This window comes from Filicampus tigris, chromosome 11 (assembly GCF_054856515.1).
Source record: "Filicampus tigris isolate MCC_2025a chromosome 11, RoL_Ftig_1.0, whole genome shotgun sequence".
NCBI classification, from domain to species: domain Eukaryota; kingdom Metazoa; phylum Chordata; class Actinopteri; order Syngnathiformes; family Syngnathidae; genus Filicampus; species Filicampus tigris.
Genome location: NC_141227.1, coordinates 2,054,256 through 2,079,241, shown reverse-complemented (window position 1 = coordinate 2,079,241; position 24,986 = coordinate 2,054,256). Strand labels below are relative to the sequence as shown.

Genomic DNA, 24,986 nt, shown 5'->3' with positions numbered 1-24,986 from the left:
CAACGCTGTCGTAACCTTGGATCCTGTCGGGAAGCGTCTGGTGGCTGTTTCAGCATATTGAATTGGCGTCAAATGCCGGGGCATTTTGGTCACCCTGATTGGCTGTTAGCTAGCGAATCAGCGTATGGGGTAAGAACAGGAAGTAACGAATGCGGATAAACACTAAGCAATGGAAAAAGCCTTGAGAATTTCGTACATCATCAGCCTCCACATTTCGCGCGGGAGTTCATCATTCGCAAAAAATATATCAGAATGCATTGTTTACGTTTTTATATTCCGCCCCCGCCAAGAGCTCGACAATCGATGGTATGGAGAGGTATTACATCTCATGCATGCGCAGGAGGTACTTAATGATCAGTGTCGCTGTCTGTCATTGCGGTCATTTTTTCTAGTGCGACATGCTGACAGTCGGCCCGATGTCACAGGGGGTTAGGCGTCGGATTGCTCTATCTACGCCTGTAGGCATATTAAAAAGAAGTCAAACCACCTATACATAGAGCATATCATTGAATAGAGATTTGTGACATGAATAAAATTAGCCCTAGTTTGTAAGAATTGGTTAAGGATTTATGCCATGTTTTATGTTGTGAATCGGCCATAATTGACTTGTCCAGAAATCAATATAAGTTTATGGAAGTTTGTAATAACGTTTCACTGAGCCAGCCAAAGTGTAATCCTTTACATCGCGCATTGATGACGGTAATGTAGTTCAATTGTGCAGAGACATACAAAACACCAAGGCTCCTTCCCCTGGTTGGTTATGAGGGGATTGGTGAGATGACGAGTGGACAGCACGGGCGCTTGACAATGCTGCGTCTGCTCGTATGGGTGGCTTCGGCAGAGAGCAATGTTTGTATGTGACAATGATTACACAGCAGTGTTTTTGTTGCTCATTTCTTTCATATACTGACTACCATGTGCCAAATAAACCTTTTAATTTCTTTATCTGAGGACAAACTTAAAATACAAAATGCAAATGCAGCTCAGCTTTGAATAGATTTTTTTATGCGCTGCACACATTTGCTGTGCGCTGACAGGGTGAGAGCAGTGCGCAATTGCTCACACGCACAGCTTAGTGGGCACATTGTGGTGGATGCCTAGGGACAGTGACGCCTTACCCCCTCCTCTGCACAACCCTGCATGTCGACTACTCAATTTGTTGGTCCTACTCCTAACAGATAGAACCTCGATGTTTACTGATGCAAAATCACTGGTTCCTAGTTAGGTGAAAGTATTGTGAGCCAAAAACAGACATGGGGGCCACCATCTTATCTGTCCACTCCCACTGACTGTCAATCAGAAATCTAACGCGACTGCTGTTTGATTTGTGATTGGATGAGTTAGCGAGGCGTGTTCCAGTGTCCAATGTTTGTTGAGAAATAGGTTGATGTTTTTTTTTTTTTTGGCATGTTTTACGCATGACAGTAACTGTTCATTGTCTCAATGAAGAAGATTGATTCTACAGTACAACCTTAGACATGTGATTGAATGAGCGAGTCGGGGGCTGGGAGCAGAATCAGTGAGCATGTGTGTAGGTGTATCGTCCACCTTCTACCTTCCGCCGCGAAACTTTGGTTGAGCCGTGAGCGGATCACTAGTTTTATGGGGATTATTTATGTTTACAGACAACAGTAACCATTGGTTGTCTCAAAAAGACCAATCGAAGCATTGCACTACTGCTCGGCAAAAGTCATTTCTCAATCCTGTAAGTATATACAATAAATTACCAATGTGGATGAAATGACGTGTTTACAATGATTTTTACACATCTTATCTTATAACATTGAAACTAAATTGTTTCCTGTGCAAATGTGTATTTCGTCATTTTTTTAATTTCCTTATTTTTACATGAATGCTGTTTCCGCGTTACAAATATCTCAATAATGTGAAAATTTAAAAAAGTTTCCAAAATTGGAGATAAGTGTTTTTCACAGGACAGCGACGATATACTGTTTGTTAGTAACCTGGCCTTATGTTTGCTCATTGTGTAACAGTTCTGAAGAGTAGAATAATTGTGCGCTGTTAAGCGGTTCAGAAATTAAATGGATGTTTCAAGATTCACTTAGTTTGACTACATAGTCCCTCTGTCGTTAGGGTGGAAGTTCTTGGACACCAAGTCATTATTTGCTTATGAATTAACATGTTCGTAACTCTTTCACTTAGTGATTTGTTTTTCGGGGGTGGTGTGTGGTGCTGTGCTAAACCGCTTGGTTTTAGTGTTTAAGAGAAAATGAGGGGTCACTACCCCACTCAGGCTCCAACTCAGCCAAATCAAGGGCTCCCCATTGGCTAAGACTTTGCCATGAGACCCGGGCAATGAGAATGCTCTCACCCAATAAGGCGCCCTGTGGAGATGGTCCTAGTCCAATAAGGTGGCACCCTGGGGTAAAGCCGAGGGATTACCAGACAGACCCTCTGGTTTGAGCTTCAGGGCAAGGAGGGGAGGTGAGTTGCTTTACAGGGCTGCTCGGTCACCAAGGCTAGCAGACTCCTTTAAATGGTTGCTACGGGGCAGGTATCAAATGTGTGAAAGTCACACACAGTCACGGTCACGAAGGGTATTAAATAGCAACAAAGAGACAGTTATAATGCAATAATACGCACTGCTGAGTGCAGGTTATTCTCCAATAATCAAGAGACCTGCAGCAAGCTGTACAGAACTGTGATCACAAGAGCATGGTGCTACACTGTGTTGAAGTGTCACACACATTCACACAGGTCACACCACATCAAGCTAGAAAAACATACTTTATCTATCACATCGGCAGTTACTTACTCTCACTCATTTGTACACGGTGTCCCATTCGTGTTCACTAAGCAAAGCGTGACTTTGGGATGTTTTTATTTGTATCTTTATTTTACGGCATGACTCAAAAACGAATCTTGCAGTTACTACTGCGGCTGCTGCTTTTACAGTTAGTATAAAATGTTAGATGATTTGTCCATGGTCTGTAGCAGACCGTAGTTGTTTTATGTGAGCATTCTTTTGTTAACCAGGCATGTTCAAAACTTTTTCCTCTGCGTGAGGGTGAAAAGTATTGTTTTGATGCTGTTTGCTTGTTTCTTTGTTTGTTTGTTTGTTTCACATCTTGATAGAAAAAACTACTCAGCCGATTACCATGAAACATAAAGGCGGGCACATCTGCCATGCAATAACCTGACACATTTTTACATCAATATGTTATTCTTTATGAAAATGCAGATAGAGGAAATGTGCGAAAAAACAATGCGAAAGACCATTCTGGAGAGTCTGGAAGAAAGATTCTCCCATGTGGTGAATAGAGAGGTGGTACTGGCATGGCTCTTCTCGCCAGAGACGTTGGTGAAAGCTAAAGCTGCCTCGGCAAAGAGGTCAAGACTACACCATCGGGAAGTGGTGATGGTGATGGCAAGGTAGACCTCCCCCCAAAAAAACAAGGGTGGATGAGATCCAGAATCCCATCTTAATAGACAATCTTTATGACACCGGGCTTGCTTCAACAAGTTGAGACAAGGCACCTGAGGAGTTCCTTGAAGAGCTGGAGCAGTACCAGTGATGGGAAATTTAAAAAAAAAAAGGAACCCACTGGAGTGGTGAAAGATTAACAGTTGTCGCTTCATTGAACTGTCAGCCTTGGCCGGGGAGTACGTCTGCTGTCCACCTTGGTTTGTGGCGAGTGAGTGTGTTCAGCATTATTGGCCAGATTTATGAGGATAGGCGCAACTCCCTCAAAGGAAAAATGCAGAAAAGCTGTGCTTCCTGCACTACAACTACCTCCGTTGAAGTGGCAGCATTAAGAATAACTCCGTTTAATGAAAGAGGGTTTATTGAAAAAAGTTTTAATTTTTGGATTATTTATATGTACCGGTAGTTGTTTTGTCCCAATCACAAATGCTCTCATTATCATTTTTATACTCAACATTACTTTTAGGACCAAAAGATTCAGTCAATACCACAATATGAATTTCAGGCATTATTGTTAAGACCTCAGTCTCTGTTTGAAGTAATTATATCGAAAAATATAGCAAAATCTTGACATAGAATCTTCCATTTCTATACAAAGAAAATGTACATTAGCATGAAATGTAAAGCATTTATGGATTACAAATGTATTTTTATGTTCACAATTAGACATTGGTCCGCGGCCCGGTGGTTGGGGACCCCTGCCCTACACTACACATTGAGTGCCCAGCCAATTGAGAAGTGAAACTGTCCTCTGCTGTCAACTTCAAAAATCAAAACCATGCCGCACGGCATTCTGTGGGGGCTGGTTTTAGGGTTCATCTCACTTCCCTTGTTACTGGGTCGCTCTCATTATCTATAGAAGAGGGGGACGCTAGTGAATTGAGATTCACACTCAACATGCCCCATCACCAGGGAAAATCATTTTCTTACGTCATCAAACCCACTTAGCTCCTTTGTAACCTACAAATAACCTGCTGAGTAACATGCACAGTCGTCATTTGATGTTTCATCAGTGTGATTCAAAAGTTCTTTTGTTGGCTTTAGTTGGCTTTAAGAAAATGAACGCCATGCACTAAAATGGAAAAAAAAAAATCCTGAAACAGCGCCAGAAGATTCATGGTCACCTCACTAGTTAGGCAATATCCTGGATGTTTTAAGTGGTTGAAATGTGTTTGATAGGTATTTGCTCATATGCTTGTTTGATATTTCTATATATTACAATGACTGGATTTGGCAACGGGTTTGTTTCATGTCACATTGTTCTGAAAATCTCTCAGACTAGATGCTCAGACTAGTGATGGGCATAACAGTTATTTTAAGTGAACTGAATCATTAGAATCAGTTCATCAAAAAGAATCGTTCAAAAGAATCGTTCACCGAATCATTCAGACCCGCATTAGCCCCCCCCCCGCGCGTATATATATATATATATATATATATATATATATATATATATATATATATATATATATATATATATATATATATATATATATATATAAATTGGCCACACCTGATGTTCTACTTATTATAATTGGTGCATTTTGGATTATCGTTGCTAACAAAAACCTATGCGTTTGCATTGATGTACTGTAATCACGTCAGGCAATAGTCGTATTCGTGTTTGGTGATAACGCACCGGACTTTAAAAAAAAAAAAACACACAAAAAAAACACTCAAATATTTAAAACCATTATCATAACCATTATAATCATGGTTATAATAACGGTGATAAATACTAACAACAACAATAATCGCAGTAGACACTATGCCTACATATACAAACATTTGTTTCATCAGGGAGGGCATAACACACGGCCGTCACACGCCCGGTGTATTTTTGTTTTCACGCGTTACGAAGTGCAGGCTTGTCAAATGAAGTGGATGACTACATTTCTGGTTAAACGTTCTGTTGCGCTGAAACAAAAACAAGAATTAATAAAACACTCGAGCACCAAACAAGATTTTAAATAAAAGTACAATTTAATGGCAAACCAACATTATGATGATCTCACCACATTATAGTTGCAGTCGACAGAGAGTATCACAATACTAAAGTGCACACATGTGTATTGTAATAAATGTTTTCAAATACAGTTGTCGCATGTCCACAACAAAGTCATCTCCCAGCTGCTGCAAACCTGCAGACATGCGCGTGGCTGAGCTCAAATGAACTGAGAAAAGAACGAATCACTTCAAGAAGTGATCCATTCACTCACGTTCACTGAAAATATTCGTTCTTTCTGAACGAATCGTTCGCGAACGACCCAACACTATCTCAGACACCTCAGCACACAATCACGCCTCACGTTGATGTCTTCATTCTGGAAAAAAAAAAAAAAAAACATTACATGATTCCATGCTTGTCAGTGTCAGAGACAGACTAACAAACTGGTGGTGAGGCAAACCAAGTCACTAACATTTCCATATTGAACACCCCGTCATCTTGTTTTACACCACTCAGGTACAGCTCACACAGGTCTAAGATCATTTAGTGAACAACAGTAATTTTGAGAGTGCCAGAAAAATATTTGAAACTTAGCATATGAGATTCCCCATGCAGCTGAGTCACACAAACCATATGCTTATCAGATTTAAAAATAATAACACATATATAACGTACATTATCTATCTGGGCCATTATGGCGCCAATCATTCTTCCAGCAGCTCCACCTCTGGCATTAAAAGTCCTGATCAGGCCATCAGTCTGACGATCCAGTTCTCCAAAGAATTTAGAGGTGAGAGGTACAGTGGTTAGTCGCATAAACTCCAGACACAGACAGGACACTGACTTTAGCAGTTCATAAAGAAGTTCATAAAGTAGTAAAATAGACAAAGTTACTACTCTTCAGATTCACACTTACCTCACTGACATCAAAGAGTGCTGGCCATCTCTTTTGGAATTCTGGAATTTCTGGCTCCTTGAGAACCTCCTGCCTTCTGATTGAGAAGGTGTGCTGCATCTTCTTCTTGATCATAGCCTCATCTTTGTTCTTCTTTTTTACTTCTGTCAGTAAACTCTTTCCGCCTCCATACTCTCTTTTGTTTCACCTCTGGGTGCATTTGGACAGAAATTAACTTCTGCCTTCCTGGGCTTCTTGATGTTGGCCGCTGGTTTGTCCTGGCCTTTCCTTTTATTCTTAAGAGAATTGACTGCAACCTCAGGATGTCCAGCTCGGCTGAGAATATAATAATTTTATTTTTACATTAAATGCAAGTCTATGAATCTGTTTGAATGACTTTAATATGTTGCACAACATTGTGCCGGCACTAATGTGGCATAGCAAAAGACTTAGTGCTTAGGATTGGAACAAAATAGAAACCATTAAATAAAAAAAATTAAAAAAAAAACATACCTGAGCTTTGATCTGAAGTTCATCATCTTTTCTCCAGTAAACATGGGTGGGCCTGTATAAGAGCCTCGGCCACTTCTTCTAACTGTTCATTTTTGGTATATGCTGTATACTTAATGATTCCTTCAGCTAGGCCTTCAAGAATATCAGAACGTGCTTTTGGGGTAAGAGACAGCAAAGTTCCATGTGCATTGAACTCATTAGATCCGGTGTGGAGCATCATCTCTGCACAGTATGAGAAGTGAGGAATAACAAAGACTTTGAGCCAAGAACACGACCCGGTCTCAGTCGATGACAAGATGATGGTATCATTGCTGCTTTGGTCATCTGATTTATTTGCTTCATGTGATGGGTGCTGACACTGGAAGGAGTACCTGAGATTGTGGTGCTGGCATTAGAAAGAGAATTTGGGATTGTGGAGCTGGCGTCTCTTGTAAGTGTATTAGAGCTGGTTGGCTCAGAAGGTATGTACACAACTTTCACAGTAGCTTTATCTTCAAGTTCTGAAGTTAAGAGGTTCATGAACTGATCATCTATTTCTCTGTCTCTGTACTGAAGTCTGAATGGCTCAGTGACTTGGAAGAAAGTCTTTTTTTGAAGAGCCAATTCTATGTCCACAGTAAATGGGGACAAGTGGGCTCCTCATCTAATGGACTAGACTGAACACTGACTAACTACACCTGCTTTAAAATCCTTTAAACTATGTGGATTATGTTTACGATTTTTATGTGAGTTAAATGTACTATATATGTTTGACTAATACGTACATACCTCAAACATACAAGTTACATTTTCATACTGCCTTAGGTGTTGATTAATATGGCTAAAGTACTCCTTCTCTGTTGAAAGTACATTACCTACCACATGTCTGACATGAGAACGTATTGGACTGAGCACCTGCTGTTTCTAACTTACTGTGTGTTCGATATGTGTGACTCAAAAGTTTCTTCCAGCTTGTGAATGTGCAAGGATAGCCTAGATATACGCATGGATATTGGCCTGTCAGGCAACGGTGGAAATGCCTCAGCCTAAAATGTTTTAATAACTCGTACCTGGTTGATAATAAACGGTCACACAATTTGCAAGACCACATTTACACCTGTGGACGAAGACAAAGAATAACAAATAAATTAGGTTATTTGTAAAACAAGCTGCCTTTCAGATTGAGTTTAGTTTAGTTTAGTTTAACATCTTACATGATGTTCCAAAAAAAGGCACTAAAAAATCCACCTCCTTTTCAAAGTGCATAATGTACAACAATACCTGAAAAATGTACATTTCCAACCTTGTCCGAGATCAGACATTGTCAGCCTGAGTTGTAAATCAAATAACTTATGCCTTTAACATGCTTACTCTAAACAATTAAGCAACATACTGTGAACCATTTAAACATTACATGAATTGTGAATTAATATGAACTACATTTGAACTGTGCTACATTTTGATGTGTACATCTTTTAACTTATACTTACAACATCTATGTTGCCACATGGAGGTGAGAAAACTGTATGTGAGGAGAATGAGAAAAATACTCCAAGAGTTAGGTATCTGGCGGAAAAAGAATAGAAGTGAGAATAAAAGAGGCATCTAACATTCAGTTTTGTAATCAAAGTGATTATTTAAATATAGTACTCTATAAAGCAGTCATTCAAGTAACACGAGCTAACCCTATTACAGCTCAGATTTTTTACTCAAATTGATTCTTGTACACTTACTTAGTTGATTCCCGTTGAACAGCTCAGTTTTAGTATGTGAAAATCAATCATTCATGTTAGCCATGAGCTAGCGGGCGCCGTATTGTGAAATGGCTAACTTGTTAGCTATGATGCTAGCGGGTGCCGGCGAGATTGTATAATCTTAACTATGATACTAGCGCCTAGCAGGGGCCGGCGCTCACGCGACATGATCAAGATAAAACTGCCTAAAATAATGTCAAACTGCAAAGATTTGATCATAAATAAATTGATATTGACACGATGTGAAATAAAGCGCACAAATAGGACACATTTTGGAGTAATTATACATAGGATGCCTCAGATTACTTGCCATCACATGGACAACTGCATATACCCACAAGGGCCTGATGGCGGCAAGTGTAGAGCATCGTTTCCGGTTCCGGTTCTTTCACTTCTCATAACGTCTATGAAAACCAATCACTTAAATTTTAAATAACATAATCGTGTTTGTTTTAAAACTTTGATTATTTAAACGATACTAGTAAGTATTAATTGATTAAATGTAATACATTTGAAAATTGATTAAATAACGCAGATATTAAATTTAAAATATCTGTTTTTAAATAAAATCTAATAGATGTAAATGCATAAAACTTAACTCTACTGTTAATCATTTCTGTGAGTGATAGACTTCTGTTGTTGGTGGAGGGAGGAGGTACAGTATTTCAATTAACATGATAATTTTAACTTGAATATCATTGCTTTATTTTACTTGTTCTTATTATTCACAGAGTTTGTGTTTTGACACTATACATGAAACATTTAATGCCCATAACTAGAAAAATAGATTGAGGCTCATTTTATCATCTAGGCTAAGATTAGATATTGTGAGCTAATAAAATGTTTCACAAAAACATGTTTCAATATAATATTTAATTTATATAATGTTTATGCCTTATTTTGTTATTTAAATATTTTAAGAATGTAATTACGTTTTAAAAAAATGTATTATATGTATTTATTAACCATGGACATGTTCAGGCGTTGAAAGTGTCTTTTTGGAGTACCCAACAACTGGCGAGTAGATAGATAGTAGTAGATTTTTTTACCAGACAATACAGTAATATAAAATTGGCATTTGTTACAATTACTTTTTCATATGTTGGTCTGTCAAAATTGATTTTCAATAAAAAAAAAAAATCACATTGTGTCTCTTCACCATATTTTATTGAAAGCTTCTACACAAGAAAGATATGATGGACTTTACTTTTTTTTTTGTAAGACCACTGGTCTTCATAAATTACTAAACAAATACAAAAATCAATCACATTTGGAGAATAAAACAGCTTAATTTCACCCACTGGACATGTTTTAGCGCTCTGTATGTCGGCTACTGAAAGTTTACGACTGGGCTGGGAGGAGCTTTATACTAATGTTATTGACATTATAGTGTCGTGAACTGGTGAACAACATTATCACCTGTCTTTCTTGACAGACGTCGCGGAACAAATTCGCATGGTTGTCCTTCAAACGTTTGGACAAATTTGACATGTTGCCTCCCTTCGCGAGGCAGACTTTGTATAGCTCCGCTTGCACTGCGGTGCTTCTGTGTTCAGTGGTTCGCCATTGTCATTCGGTTTGTACCCGAAGTACGGTGTGAAAGTACTTCCCCGTTTTATCGAGTACGGGCTTTTCTGTAGCTGTTATCTCTGTTCCTTGTTGTCTTCCACCTGCTTTGTCTGCGCAACTTCACTTTCTCTCTTAGCCTGTGAGCATGTAAGGAGGCAGAGGCGCATGGGCAACTACGTCACACTCGCTGGCCTTGCTGAGCTTAATTTAAAGCGACAGGCTCCAATTTACCAATTCAATCACATTCAATAAAATGAAATAAAAGTACCGTTTGTTTTTAAATGCAGGTATAGTACCATTTTAAAGACTGTAGTATTGTGGTACTATACTGGTACCGGTATACCGTGCAACCCTCTGGAATTTTTACGGCAGTATTGGCGGACGCGGGAGCTCTGAAATAAGTGACGACAGTGAAAAATACGATGCGCTTGTGGACTTTGAACAATTCGAACATCATTTATGGTTAAGATATGTGTTTTTACACAATGAGGATATCGACATCTTTGTAACAGAATAGAGGAAGTTAATTACCACTCCATTTTTTAAAATTAAAAATAGTGCTTTTCTTGCACTGATAAAAAAATAAAATAAAGTTCTTTTTACATAGCCAATTGAAACAGTAAAGATGAATAAATTCAGGCCTGTTTGAAATCCACATTTCTAAGTTTTAAAATTCCTTTGGAATTATGTAGCTGTCTGCTACAGGGGCTGAGATATCAATTACAATTATTATCAATTATTGCAGGTGCTGAATTTCCGGGAAAACTTCAGGTTTTCGAGGGTGATTCCAAAGTCGACCTTAGGTTTTCGAGAGATGTTTAGCCAGGTGTTTTAGGCTTTAATGGATTAAATAGGCCAACAGTTTCAAGACACCTGTGATGCTAATTAGAGTATACACATTGGTTAAACAAGTCCTATAAGTCAAATTATTTTCAATCTATTCTAGGGGTACTGTCATTTTTGTCCAGGTATCTTTGATAAGTTTTTTTTAATAATAATAATTCTATTAAACCGCAATTCAAAAGCTATGTCTGATTTTCACTGGTTAATTTTCATTACATGTTTTCATCATTATTTTGTCAGATTCAGGTAAATTCTAAGACCACTTTGTGTTATTCTTTAATTAACAGATGGTTATCAACCATTTTGTCCACATGTACATTGTAGCTTATTTCTTTATTGCTTCAGCTTTCCAGCTCCAAGGGTGCATTTGGCTGGGGGACGCTGCTCATTCATTCCCCCTGCCCATGACCATTTACTGGTTAGCAAATTGAACCAGGTCACAACCAGTCGTTTGTAAGTATTTAACTCTCAATTTAATTTTGTAATCATTTCCTTGTCTCCAGGTTGGAGTGTGTCTGCAGTCTGGGTTCAGAGTTCCGTCGAGGGGCTGGTGTGTTGGATATGGTGTTTGAGACACCTTTTCACCTCTACACCTGTGGCTATGACACATTTATTAGACTCTGGGACCTTCGCCTAAGACCGCAGTGAGTGCAAATTTGTCTTTTTTGCGAAATAAAAACATTTCTACACTATGTTAACTATTAACTATGTCTTAAAGGGGGCATATTGTGCCTTTTCATGATTCCAGACAGTTCCCATGTGACTTTAAAAACATGACTGTGGCATGCTTGCCAAAATAGCCCAGGGATCAATAATATTAGACGTACTGTATTTATACAGAATATTTCTTGCCGTGGTGGAATTGGTTTGTTTTCGGGTAACTCTGTCTCAGTTGGTGAGGCTAGCCTCATCTCCGCCCACATATTGCTGTGCCACTGGCAAGCCCATTTTCATTATATACCAAAGCAATTGAATATCTTTAATAGATACTAGATTTAATATCGATTAATATTGAGCTATCGATTTTTTTGACAACCCTACCCCAAACACAACCAAATCCCAGCCCAGCCAAGCCCAGCTAATCCTGGTAACACTGTTAGCCAGTTCTGATATCTGCAAACACTTTTGGCTTTGGCGTGATAGTTCTCCAGCTGATGAAAGTGGTTCTTTTGCTCTAGATGTTTGGTCAGCGTAGTTGCCAAGTGATTGGCTGATAATTTACCTGGTGTGGGTTTTATGTTAATATGCCTCACTTAATTTCACACTTAACACTAAGAGTACCAGGATTTTGACACTACAAGAAGTACGAGACCCGTCAATTTGACGGAATGCGCTCTGGTGCGCTCTAGCAATTACGTCATTGACTAAAATAATTGTGTGAAGGCGAATGCCTTCCGGGATAGTATTTTTTTACGTTCCCCAAATTTACCGTTTCCCCAATATTTACAATTTTTCACCCCCAAAAAACCCATTCATTTCCAATGGCACTTTCAACATTTCCCCATTTTTCACCATTGCAATTTCAAATTCACAAGATTCAACTCATTCAACTCACATTGGAAAAGCTTTTCAACACACCTACAATACCTACTTCCCAAAAATTCAACTTATTCACCCGTAACAAAACCCACAAAATTCCACCATTCATTCCCATTGCCATATTCAACAATTCACATTTACATTATTCCAATTTGAAATTCACAACATTCCTCTCATCCGACTCATATTGGTCAAGCTTTTCAACACACCCCAAATTCCTATTTCCCACACATTCAACTCATTCACCCTTAAAAAAAACACACAAAAATTCAACTATTCACCATTCATTTCCATTGGCACATTAAACCTTTCACATTTACACCTTTCCAATTTCCACAAATTCAAGTCATTCAACTCATTCGGCTCACATTCAACTTTTCAACACCCCCAAAATTCCTACTTCCCACACATTCAAGTCATTCACCCTTAAAAAACCCACAAAAATTCAACTATTCACCATTCATTTCCATTGGCAGAGTTACCTTTTCACATTTACACCATTCCAATTTCCACAAATTCAAGTCATTCAACTCATTCATCTTACATTCAGCTTTTCAACACCCCCAAAATTTCTAATTTCCACACATTCAACTCATTCACACTTAAAAACCCGACAAAAATTCACCATTCATTTCCAGTGGACCAGTGTTATTGCCCCTTGGTCTCCCCAGTGCGGCGGCCATCTTGGGCAGGGACATTTGCTGGACTGGGGATACTCACCCCGAGGTCTCCCCAGTGCGGCGGCCGTCTTGGGCAGGGACATTAGCTAGACTGGGGAAACTCAAACTAGTTTAGTTTTTATTTCATTTTGACTTTTTATTTCCAATTCAGTTAGTTTTAATTTGTTTTTAGAATAGATTTGTTAGTTTTTATTAGTTTTAGTTTTGGGGGAAATACTTAGTTTTAGTTTAGTTTTTATTAGTTTTTGTTTTAGTTTTTTAGAATTTGATGTATTTGTCAGGTGCGGCTTTTTTTTTTTACAGTAACAAGTGTTATTTATTCAAATAAAGATAACATTTGAAAAATGTATTAACTTGCTAACAATGTATGAATAACCATCAACAAATAAAACATAACAGTCCACTTAAACTTAAGTGCAATAAGGCCAAGAAAAGTGCAGTGCATTAATGCTGCTTCTAAAGTGAGAATGCAGATGAAACAAGCAATATAAAACATAACATAAAAACCTGGCAATTGAATAGGAGAGGGAGAGAGAGAGATTTTTCCCCCTGGAGCAATATGCCGCACGAAACCCGTCTCCGTGACAATGCATTTGCTTTTGTCCGAGACACAATCATAACCAAAATAATCCCAAATGGGGCTCTGTCGTTTTCTCCCAATTTTCGCCATTATAATTTTGTTTTATACCCATCAGACCTAATTGTAAACACGTTACATCACTTCAGATGTCGAGGTGCTGTCCAAATGTCGTTTTCATGTTTTGCTCTAGGCGCGCTCTGTCTCTCTCTCTCTCTCTCTCTCTATCTCTGTGTGCTGGTTGCAGCCCAGCTGGAGTGGGGGGCATTCCCTTCAGCTGCGCACCTGTGGGGTATCATAATCAGCTAGGTTTAAAAGGACACTGTTCACCACCACATCTTGTCGGATTATTGACCTTGATCGCTTCTTAGCCCAAGCTCTGTTTTCTAGACGTCACGTTCTCGTATCTTGTCCTCGATTTTTCCGATAAGGTTTTGTTATATAAAGTTTTTCTCGTTTTGTTTTTCGGTTGTCAATATTTCCTTGCCTTGTGCGAGCGATTTGTGTTCCCTATTTGATGTTCCCTGGCCTTGTTTTCGCCAGCGTCCTTTGTTCATATTTTGTTGGTCATTTTTGGATTTTGTAATTAAAGATATTTCTGTTTGACGCTTTTGTCTCATTCTGCGTTTTTGGGATTCACATTTTTTCCTGTCTGCTTTTGTCGGACTTGACAGTCGTAAAACCGGCAGCGCCGTGTTTTACATTTTAAATGATCTAAAAACCTTACAAACACGAAAACGAATGGTATTTTTGCTGCGATTATCGTTCGTTTTAGTTAGTCTTGTGAGCAGACAACGTCGTTTTAGTTAGTTATCGTTTTTCAAAAAACATTTTCGTTTGTAGTTTTTTTTCAGAAACGAAAATGTTTTTTTAATTTTAGTTTTTGTTATTTTGTTCGTTTTCGTTTGCGATAATAACCTTGGTCATTCGTCGGTGGTAATGGAAAAGAAGGAAAATGCTTCCGTACCAAGGCGCCAGAGCTGGGCACTTGACCCTTTTTTGCCGATCCGGCCGCGACACCCCCGCCCTTATTCATAAAAATTAGCACACACATACGTGACATAACACCCATGCCGCTGCCAAACTAGGTTGCTTTGCAGCAGCAACGAGCTGCGTGGTGGGAAACTGTATGTCATCGCAACATGTGACACAATGGACCGATCAGAGCAGCAACAATTCCTGATGTGTGCGTGCCATGCGTTGCAGACTTGTCCCCAACAGCACAACGCGTCGGTCATGTGAATCAATGCGGCAGTTGTCGCTCGCGCCAATGCGGGAGTATAAAGAAGCCTAAAAAGAAGCCTTTCACCGAGTAGGCTGAAATTAAATTTGGCCGCCTCGCGACCATATCACACGCATGAGGGCCGATTAGTGGGCCGGGGTAAAATCCACTTCCGGCCATGCTTAGTCCAGCCCTTTTTAAAAATTTCTCAGCCCCCACCCCCGCCCCAAAAATGGGCATCCGGCCGGGCCGGAGTGTCCCCGGGACGGACTGCCCACCTCTGCAAGGCGCGCACCTGCCAATATCTAAATGAATGAGAGCGTGGAATAAAATAATCACTGGCAGGCTGTTTAAACGAGAGAAACATTCCCTCCTTGAACAGATCCTTCATCTGTTTCAGACCATTTCTAAACCATAACTTGAAGGCCGAATCCATAAGTGAGGGTGGAAAGAGTGCATTAGCCAGAATAGGGAGCGAGGCTATAGCCTGTTTATATTTAATAACCGGTTGCCATTCAACCACCCACGGGTGGTTTTGGGGGTCGTGCACGCGGGACATTCACTACATACTGAATAACTTCAAAGCATTCCTGGGCATGTTGTACATGGTTAGAAAACTGAGTTTTCGCAGATTCGAATGATACCAAACATTATAAGATACAATCATATCTGCAGAGCTCGGCGAGCATTTAAGTCAAAACAATGCTAACACACAAAAAATGTGCAAATCACCATTTCATCCTCAAATGTCCGACACAATTTCATAATCCATCATCAATGATCATATTACGTCGACAAGGGTCCAGTAAAAGTATTTCAGTAATATAGTTAGTCCACAACAAGCCTGACATCCATAAAGCCACGTTATTAGCTGCTGCAACCATTATAGGTTGCTATCTGATACATATACATATTACATGTACATATTTTCCATCGTAGATTGAGTTACCTTCGACGGATTTAGACACACGAGCTTTCAAAACATAGGCTGGACCTTAGTTTGATTGATTGCTTACTTGATCCAATAAACAAGTTTATCCCATGTCAGAGTTCAACAATAGCCAATGAACATATTCCATGCGTAAATAGTACCACCCCTGCAAAGGGATGATTCATCAGTTATGTTTGCAGTCACAACCAAACATGCTAAGATGGTGATTGACGCATTCAATGGCCAATGAAATTCTTCCAAAAAAAAAACCCATGGAAACTTTTGAACAAAAACAAACACCATGCGTAACTTGCGTAACACACAATTTCAAAGCCGCCAGCAGCGACATCCGGGCTGTGCGTCAGAGCGCACGTCATATCGCGTCACCTTCTTTGATTTTTCTGCGTTTTTTTTAAATCTGGATGTAGGATATGATAGCACCAAGTCTTACTTTTCATTAGAACTCATGATTGTTGAAGTATTCCACAATAGCAGCCTTTTCCCCTATGCATGTGAACATGGTTGCATCATGATTGCAATGAGATCAACCAAAGGGCACACTTTTTGGTTCGCCTGGACGGCCCCTTAGTAAAACTTGTGTAAAATGCTCTTTTTATTTTCCATGAGGGAATTATATCAACAAGCTCCACATAAGCTTATTATTTTATTTAATTTGACTGTCTGGCATGCACTACCCACAACGTAATGACTATCACATCTAACAGCCTATTTGACCACACGCGACACGGCTCCTCTTGGCTGGGGCAGGAGGACTTTTTTACTCGGACTCGCTGTGTGTTTCATCCTCAGACTCATCAATATTTTGAAGCAGATGAAGCGCCTCATCTACTCTATAAGATTTTTTTTTTCCTCTATCGATCATGGTGACCAGCAGCGTTTCTCAATGTAACCACTGGTTCCTATAGAAACCCGGCGGTGCTGTCCCAGTGCAACGTGCGTAAGAGTAATTAGAACTGTCAAATTGACTGGGACTCGGTAGTTAAACGAATAATGACTCGTAACTATTTTTATATTGTTTAATGCCATAAAATTGCACCATGGTAATGAAATATATACAGAATTAGGAAAGGTCAGTGGCATCTTATAGCTATATGCGCAGAGTAATAACACATCAAAGTTTGAAAACAGTCAAAATGACTGCTCTCGTCCTCCTAGTGTTAATGGTTGGGAAGGCACTCTATAGACCTAATTGTTCGTGCTGCATTGAAACATGAAATAATAAGTGTTTCCATAGGCTGTTCCCTTTGATCAGCCAAGAAGGGGCTGAGGTTTTGAGAAGGTACCATGTAATTTGTTTTCATGTCATTTCAAACCGTATTAAGAGCGGAATTTAGGATTAGCACCAAAAACACCACCATATCACCTATGCATGCTTTTTGGAGATGGTATTTTTGTTTTCTGTCTTGACAATTTATATTAACACACACTATATAGTCAAGAGTATCCAGGTACACTTCATAATCAATGTGTTAATCAATCTAGAATTGGGATAGACCCTTTATTTCCCCCTTATGATTCAATTTTCATCAGAGCAAGTCCTTCTGCTTTATTGTATGCTCGTAAATTTGTGGAAACAGTTTGGAGAAGGCTATCTTCTATTCCAGAATAACCAGAAGTGCACAAAGCAAGGACCGTACATGCATGCTTGTATGATTTTGTTTTGGAGGAACTTGGACAGAAGTCCAGAACCAAAACAAAGATGGTGAGTCCGGAAGCCCTGTCTCAGGTCCAACAACATTAGTGACCTCTGACCTCACACATCTTTTTTTTTTTTAAATGAATACCCCCAAAATCCCACAGACAGACTCTAATATCACGTAGAAAGTCTTACCAGAAGAGGCTACATTATTGGCAACTAACCATACTTCCTTCCATTTTGACTTCATGTATGTGCAGTGATCATGACAAGGATGCAAAATAGGACCAAAAAGCCCAAATTCACACGTTTAAAATTGAACTCGATAAAAATGAGTTACACGCCATCATGTGACACTCTGAAGAAGGCGAAAGACCACCGCTGAAATGTGTCAGGTAAATGACAACCTAAAAGCCTGAGATAAAGGAACCAATGATTTCAAATATTTATTGAGTAGTCAACAGTGTTATAAATGTATCAAGAAAAAATAGCAGAAAAGCTGGAACAACAATACAAGAGAAGTAAGAATCTCATCAAAGCTGGTGAATAAAAGTAGCAACAAAAGATCGCAACATAAACGCAAGGGAAAAACTTACTTGGGATGCCAAGAAACAAACAAGAATGGACTCTCTGTAGCATGAAATAAAGGTAAAGGTGAAGCTTGAAAACATGGGCTGGTTCAAGACCTTACAGAATACTAGACAATCTGACAAAGGACAGGACTGGGGTAGCCTATTTACACACAGAGAATGGGCCACAGGCTTCAAATTCTGTAAATTAATTGGGACGAGTGGCATTCACTTGGAATGGTAGCTTTGTAGTTTTGTTGCTATATTTTGGGGTAGTGGGGTTCAGTCAAGTAAAATTAATATGATCTGATTGGCAGATCACTCGGGATTTACAAAAAGGATGGGCTGGGGTGAAAGTTTCAAGAGGGGGTCCCTTTTAGATATCAATAATTAATAGAGTCCATCTTAACCAGCATCAAGAGGCTCCCAGGGTCAGCTTGGAGGATAAAGCTAAAATTGAATATATATATATATATATATATATATATATATATATATATATATATATATATATATATATATATATATATATATATATATATATACAGTACTTTATCTATTCCCACAGTGTAAAAATATTGATCAGTAAGTAAATCTTAAATCATTACACTGTTCTTACATTCAAATTATTTCAGGGATTGATCAAATGGAAATATATTTCATCACAAAATAAATTACCTTGATTATTTGTTGAATAGCAATCTTGAACACTCTCAGGGAGCCCAAAACTGGGAACAAGTGATTCTCCAGTGTTGATGGGTAGCAGATGAAGTAGGTCTTACAGCATAACCATTTTTTATAAATGAATAGCTATGACATTTGAAACTGTTTTTTGTTAATTAGCAATACACTGAATTATGCATTGGCCCAGTCTGTGTACTGATCGAGGTCTAACACCCACAGAATATTTACAGGTGCCACATCTTATATTATTGCCCACTGTGATTTATCACTCAGTGTGTGCTTGTGTGTGTTCTTGCATGCATAAATGTCTTCCAGTTGTGTTCCTGGCGTTTCTTAATCTCTTATTGATGAGGCTGCACTAATGGAGGATCAATGCCTCTTGATAGACAACTTGCTCCTAAAATGTTCTCCTTTCTCCTAACCACAGTCCAACCCTGCTTATGTTTGGAGAAGGTGGTATTTTCAGATCATTGTCAGTATGTTACTCAAAAACTGCTTAAAGTGACGTCCACTGAAAAATGTTCTTTTAAATTGCTTGTATACAAATAGTTAGGTCCTGTGCCTGTCAAGTCAAATATGAAACCAAGTAAATGCTTGTGGATGTGTCTGGAAGCAAGCTGGGCAAAACTCCTCCTCTCAGCTCCACTGGATAAAAAGCCGCTTTTCAAGTTTCATAAGCAGCACATACAGTATATGAGGTCCAGGATGCTTTGTGTGGCTGGAGCAGCATTCCCTGGATGATGATGCATTGAAGCGATTGACTGGCCCACACCTTCCCCAGATCTGAATCTAATCACTCACCTAAAGTATGTTAAATCATGTATTGTGTCATCACTGCCATCACAAACTGTGCAGGAACTAACTGATGCTCTTACCGGTAAATAGGTTTGGGAGGAATTCTAGGAGGGAGTCCGTCATGTCATCTTATTTGAAGCATTCCTAGATATTGTAGGGAGTGTATGCAGTCACACAGAGAGCATACTCTACTACTTAGACACGTTATCATTTGATGAGGAAATTGGTTTTGCCTGTGATCTAATGTCTCCGTGATGTTTTCATTGCACACAAGCACGGGACTCCTACACAAGTATGGAAAAGTATAGAATTTGATTTCAGAAATTTTCAGGTGCGGAAATGTCTGAAAGTATTGTATGAAAACATATTCCAGTTTTCAAGACTGTTACAACAGCTCTATTTTCTAAACAAACAATAGTAAATAGGTTAAGTTTATAAATATAGCACTGTTTTTTGTAAGGCGCTTGGAAGTAAGCAGGTTGGTTAATACTCGATTCTGATTGGCTCAGAAAACAACGTCAGCCTACATTATCAGATCATTTACAACGTCTCATGTAGGCCCTGTCAAGAAGTCATTGCATTGTTCCAAATTCATGCACAACACCCTTAGCACTTAGATTATATGAGCAAAGAGGAAACTGACACAGCCAGTTCTTCTTTTAAGTAAACAGAGAGACAGTAGTGAATTTAAAACAATAATGAGCAGTTTAATCATCTACTTTATTTGGTGATTACAACGCCTTTGATAACTAGGATGCTGCTGAGGGGAAAATGGACAGACAGATGCGACACAAACAGTTTAATCCTCAAGAGTTAAGTCAACTTGCAGATGAGAAGAATGAAATCAGCGTGGGAAAAAACAACAAAATGGGCCATTAAAACGTAGAGACACTTCCTGGCACAAAACCTAACAAGTATTGAACACTTCCCCGTTGATGTTTTTTATCATGCCCTGCAAAGAAATGCATGGCAGTGTACAGCCAATAAAGACCAACAGAGAGAGTACAGCGTTGCCAATCGTAGAGCATGCATCAACAGTCACAATTCAAGATACTGTATACAGTATATGTGTAATAATAAAAATGGATTTTAACCACACACCTGTGGCTGTTTGTATAACATTGTACTGGAAATCTATTTTCTTGAGTATTGATTAAACATTTATATTCCCTTAGAGAGTTATGGGGTTGGAATGACTCTTCACAATAAAGCCCTCAGGTGTTGCTAAGGAAGAAATTGCTTTTGTAAAAACGTAATATTTTTACTATAAAACCTATGAAATTATCAATTGTTTTTGTTAGGGTTAGGGTTAGTTAGGTTAGGGCAGGTTAATGCCCTTCAAGATGCACATGATGTTATCAGGGATGAATGAACTTCACGGATGCAACCATCCTCCATTGTGTGTCGGTTCACGCCTCCACACCATTCAGTAATTCCTGATAATTGTACACCTTGTTGGGCATTAACCTGGACGTATACACATACAGTTACGTATGGAGTAGGAATTGGACCCAAAAGCAGACAGGAGACAAAAATGGCTAAAGTAAAAATCTTTATATGCAAACATTCAGAGTAAAACAGTGCAGGCCATGGAAGGCAAAACGTTCTGACAATGTGTAAGTGAGTTACTCAACCTTACATACAGAAAACACCCTTTGTTGCCAAATAAAGAACAAAGCGACTATCAAAATCAAGGAATGAAAGACCAAACCCAGTCACAGTAGAGCTGCTCGATTAAGCCATTTTGTCCGTAACCGAATTTTCTGGGTAAAACGATTTTAAAAACGTTCAAATCGGCACGTTCGATTTTGTTATTTTTTGGTGTACCTAAGCCACCGTAGTTTCTTCTGCATTTCCGCTTCCTCCCACGAGCGCTCAGTCGGAAAACAACAACAACAACATCCATGGCTACCGGCGATTCTGCTATTTGCACAGGCAAGTGAGCGTTTAGTTAATAAATCTGGCAAATATAGATCTGTAGTGTAGTGTGTGCCCCGCATGTACAATACAACCCGTGAGCAAGTTACTCAACGTCTGAAAGGCGTCCCTTTTTTCCTCCTCTACCACGGACCTCTGGACCAGCCGGACTATGCGTCCGTACTTAAGCTTGACAGTGCATTGTATTATTGAGTGACAGTTTTGCAATAATCATTGATTTATGTTTAAGTAAGACCAGGGAGTAAGGCGAAAGGCTAGTCACTAGCTGGTTGGCAAAATGACTTGCTGACAGACAGTTTGGTTGACAGACTTGACTGACTACCTTCTCTCATGTTGATGATTTCGTTTCAGATAGTATATGCACTTTCTTCTGTCATTATTGGTTTAATTAAGAACAGATCTGAAATCGATTGTGTAAGTAAAATTCTGTTAATCCCAATGGATTGTTCTGTGTGTATTAAGTTAAATTGACTGAATTTACTGCTTGAAATGAAGAAAAATTAAGTTTGAATAAAAGACATTCAAAATACTTCATTTTTCATTATTTTTTATTTTACAAAGAAATCGTAATCGTAAAATCTTGTTTGAGAGAAAATAATCAGGATTTTCTTGTTAGGCAAAATCGAACAGCCCTAAGTCACAGTATCATGACATATCCAATCTTGTATCATCATTGACAGAACTCATAATGGGAAGGAATCAGAATGATACACATCTATTTACTGAAATACCACAAATGATTTTAATTTTTTTACCGAGATGCCTGGAAATTGGATTCTGGAAAAAGGAGGGAATTTGGAAATCTCAAATTTGTCGGAGCTCTGGAAGCCTTATTCTACATATAGAAAGATACTTTTATTATCTTTGTTATGAATAAAGTAAAGTACTTCACATGAATGTAAGCAGATTTTTGTCATCGTTGTAACCCAAACTGGCTATTCTTACCAACAGGAAGAATGTAATGGAGTGGGAGGAACCTCATGACAGTGCCCTATACTGCATGCAAACAGACGGAAATCACATGATAGCCAGCGGCTCCTCCTACTATGGTGTTGTTCGACTCTGGGACAAAAGACGGACTGAATGCTTACAGGTGTGATCATGCTTTATATATTGTAAGATAATGCAGAATTTCCCATTGAATTATAAATTATTAGGTATTCAGAGCTGCCGACTGTTATGGATTGTCTGTATTTTTTTAGGGAAATCATGCATACGTGTCCAGAATCTTGCTCAACACATTCATGGTGGAGGCGGGAACAAACCTAAAGTAAAAAGCAATTTAGAATTATGGCAAATTAAAAGATTTTTGCGTCATGGTGCTTTTTAGATATGATTTGAATGAGTAAGCCAAACCATGAGTGAGAGTGTCGTGAAGAAAAATGATTTCCTAGTTACAGAGAATACAAGGAGAAAATACGTGTATGACAAAGCGTACATGTGACTTAAATCAGCACATGATTGCTTACCTTCGCACAAGCATGAACACACATGACCGCCCGCATGTTCCCCCGCTTGCTCCCCCGCTTGCTCGTGCACACACGTGTTTCCAGCATAGCGTTACACTCGTATGGGCTTGTAGGAAACTCAGTTACTTTTAGTGACACTAGATCTGGATGCATGTAAACAACCATTTTCCGTAATTATCGAACAACCTGTGAACATCATATCGCAGTGTAAGCACGTCGTAACATGTTTGTTATTTCTGAATGTTTAAAAGTCAGATAAGGCTTAGTTTACTGTGCAATAATATACAAATACAGAGAGCACAACCTATTCTTTCTTTTTACATTTAAGTTTGTGTCTTAGTTTTGCACTTAACAGCAGTGTGGGAGTAAATATATTAGTTTTATTCTTCATTCAGCGATCATAAACATTTTAAACTATAAATAGAACGTAGATAGAAAACAATTACTTTGCTGACTAATGAATTACTTTTATGAGGCAGTATATATACAGTATATACAGTATATATATATATATATATATATATATATATATATATATATATATATATATATATATATATGTGTGTGTGTGTATATATACATACATACATACAGAGCTGGGCACTTGACCCTTTTTTGCCGTCCACGACCCTCCACCCTTGACCTGGGTACCCTTCTGGCCGCGACCCCCCGCCCTTATTCATAAAAATTATCACCCCCCCCCCCCGCCCCGTTAAGCCCCCCCCCCCCCCCCCCCCCAAAAAAAAGGAAAGATGGTGGGAGAGATGCTAACGCAGAGGCTTTTTAAGGATCATTAGCTGGCTAATTTAGTATTCAAACCCGCTTCAAACTCGCTTCAAAATGCGCCATAGTACTTCACTACTTACGTCATTTGAGCCGTGATTGGTCTGGCCTCCACCTAGGACCTGTTTGCCATGGTTGACCCTGCCAGGGGCATAAAGCCCCAGACAAATTAGCTTCTAGGATCATTGGGACACGCAAACCCCTCCACCGCGGAAAGGTGACGACTCATGGAGCGGTTGTTATTAACCATCAAAAAAATTGCTAATATTAGAAATTTGCTCCTCAAATAGTCATTGATTAACAAATCTGCTCTGCAAAGAAAAAAAAAACTTTTACGAGCCTTGTAACATAATAGACATTGCATCAAATAGTACAACTGTATGTCATGCATGAATGCATGCATGTAAAATCTGTTTTTGTTTATCATGCAGTTTTTCCAGTTGAGCTCCGACCTGGTGAGCAGCCCAGTGTACTGCCTGCGTTTCAGCAGCTCTCACCTTTATGCAGCCCTGGCAACTGCACTCCACTCATTAGACTTCAGACACAACCTCAACATCACCATCAGATGACACATAAAATAAAAGTGTTTATTTTAAAGCTTGAATGTGTTCTTGACTATTGTTTTGTATTGCTACATGCAAGTAATTATATCTTAATGACCATTATGTGAATAGAGTTTGGTTGGTTAGGCCTTGTTAACACAATCCAGTCATTGACAGGTTGGATTCCCCTTTGTCGATCAGTGGAAACTAAGGCCTTGTCTACACGTAGCCGGGGTTTTTTAACAACCGTATAGCTCCACCTAACCGCAGGCTTATATCCGGCGTTTTCAAAAACTCCGGCTACGTGTAGACAGGGCCTAAAATAATCCACTCCAGCATCATACTGTCTCTGCCAAAACACTATTAACCCATTAAGGACTAAAGTGCCTGTCTCAACAGCTCCCCAAAACCTAAGGTCGCCTTTGGAATTACCGTTGAAAACCTGATGATTTCCCAGAAATTCAACACTTACAAAATGATTAATATATCAACCCCTGTAGCAGACAGAAACATAATTCCAAAAGGATTAAAGAGTTTAGAAATGTGGCTTTCACACAGGCAGAATTTAATTATTATTTACTGTTTCAATCAATGATGTAAAAAGAATGTGTCAGTGCAAGAGAAGCACCATTTTAATTAAAAAAAAAATCAAGT

The 24,986-nt window shown here is 38.9% G+C and overlaps 1 protein-coding gene across 1 annotated transcript in view; it reads left to right on the top strand.

Annotated features, from left to right (window-relative positions):
* Positions 1 to 24,394, top strand: part of fbxw4 (F-box and WD repeat domain containing 4) — an 84,943-nt gene extending 60,549 nt beyond the window's left edge. The window contains exons 7-9 of the mRNA XM_086045557.1: positions 11,450 to 11,590; positions 22,490 to 22,631; positions 24,222 to 24,394. Coding sequence (XP_085901683.1) covers positions 11,450 to 11,590; positions 22,490 to 22,631; positions 24,222 to 24,359 — 421 coding nt within the window. The 3' untranslated portion in view covers positions 24,360 to 24,394. The remainder of the gene's footprint in view (positions 1 to 11,449; positions 11,591 to 22,489; positions 22,632 to 24,221) is intronic.
* Positions 24,395 to 24,986: the final 592 nt, after the last annotated feature.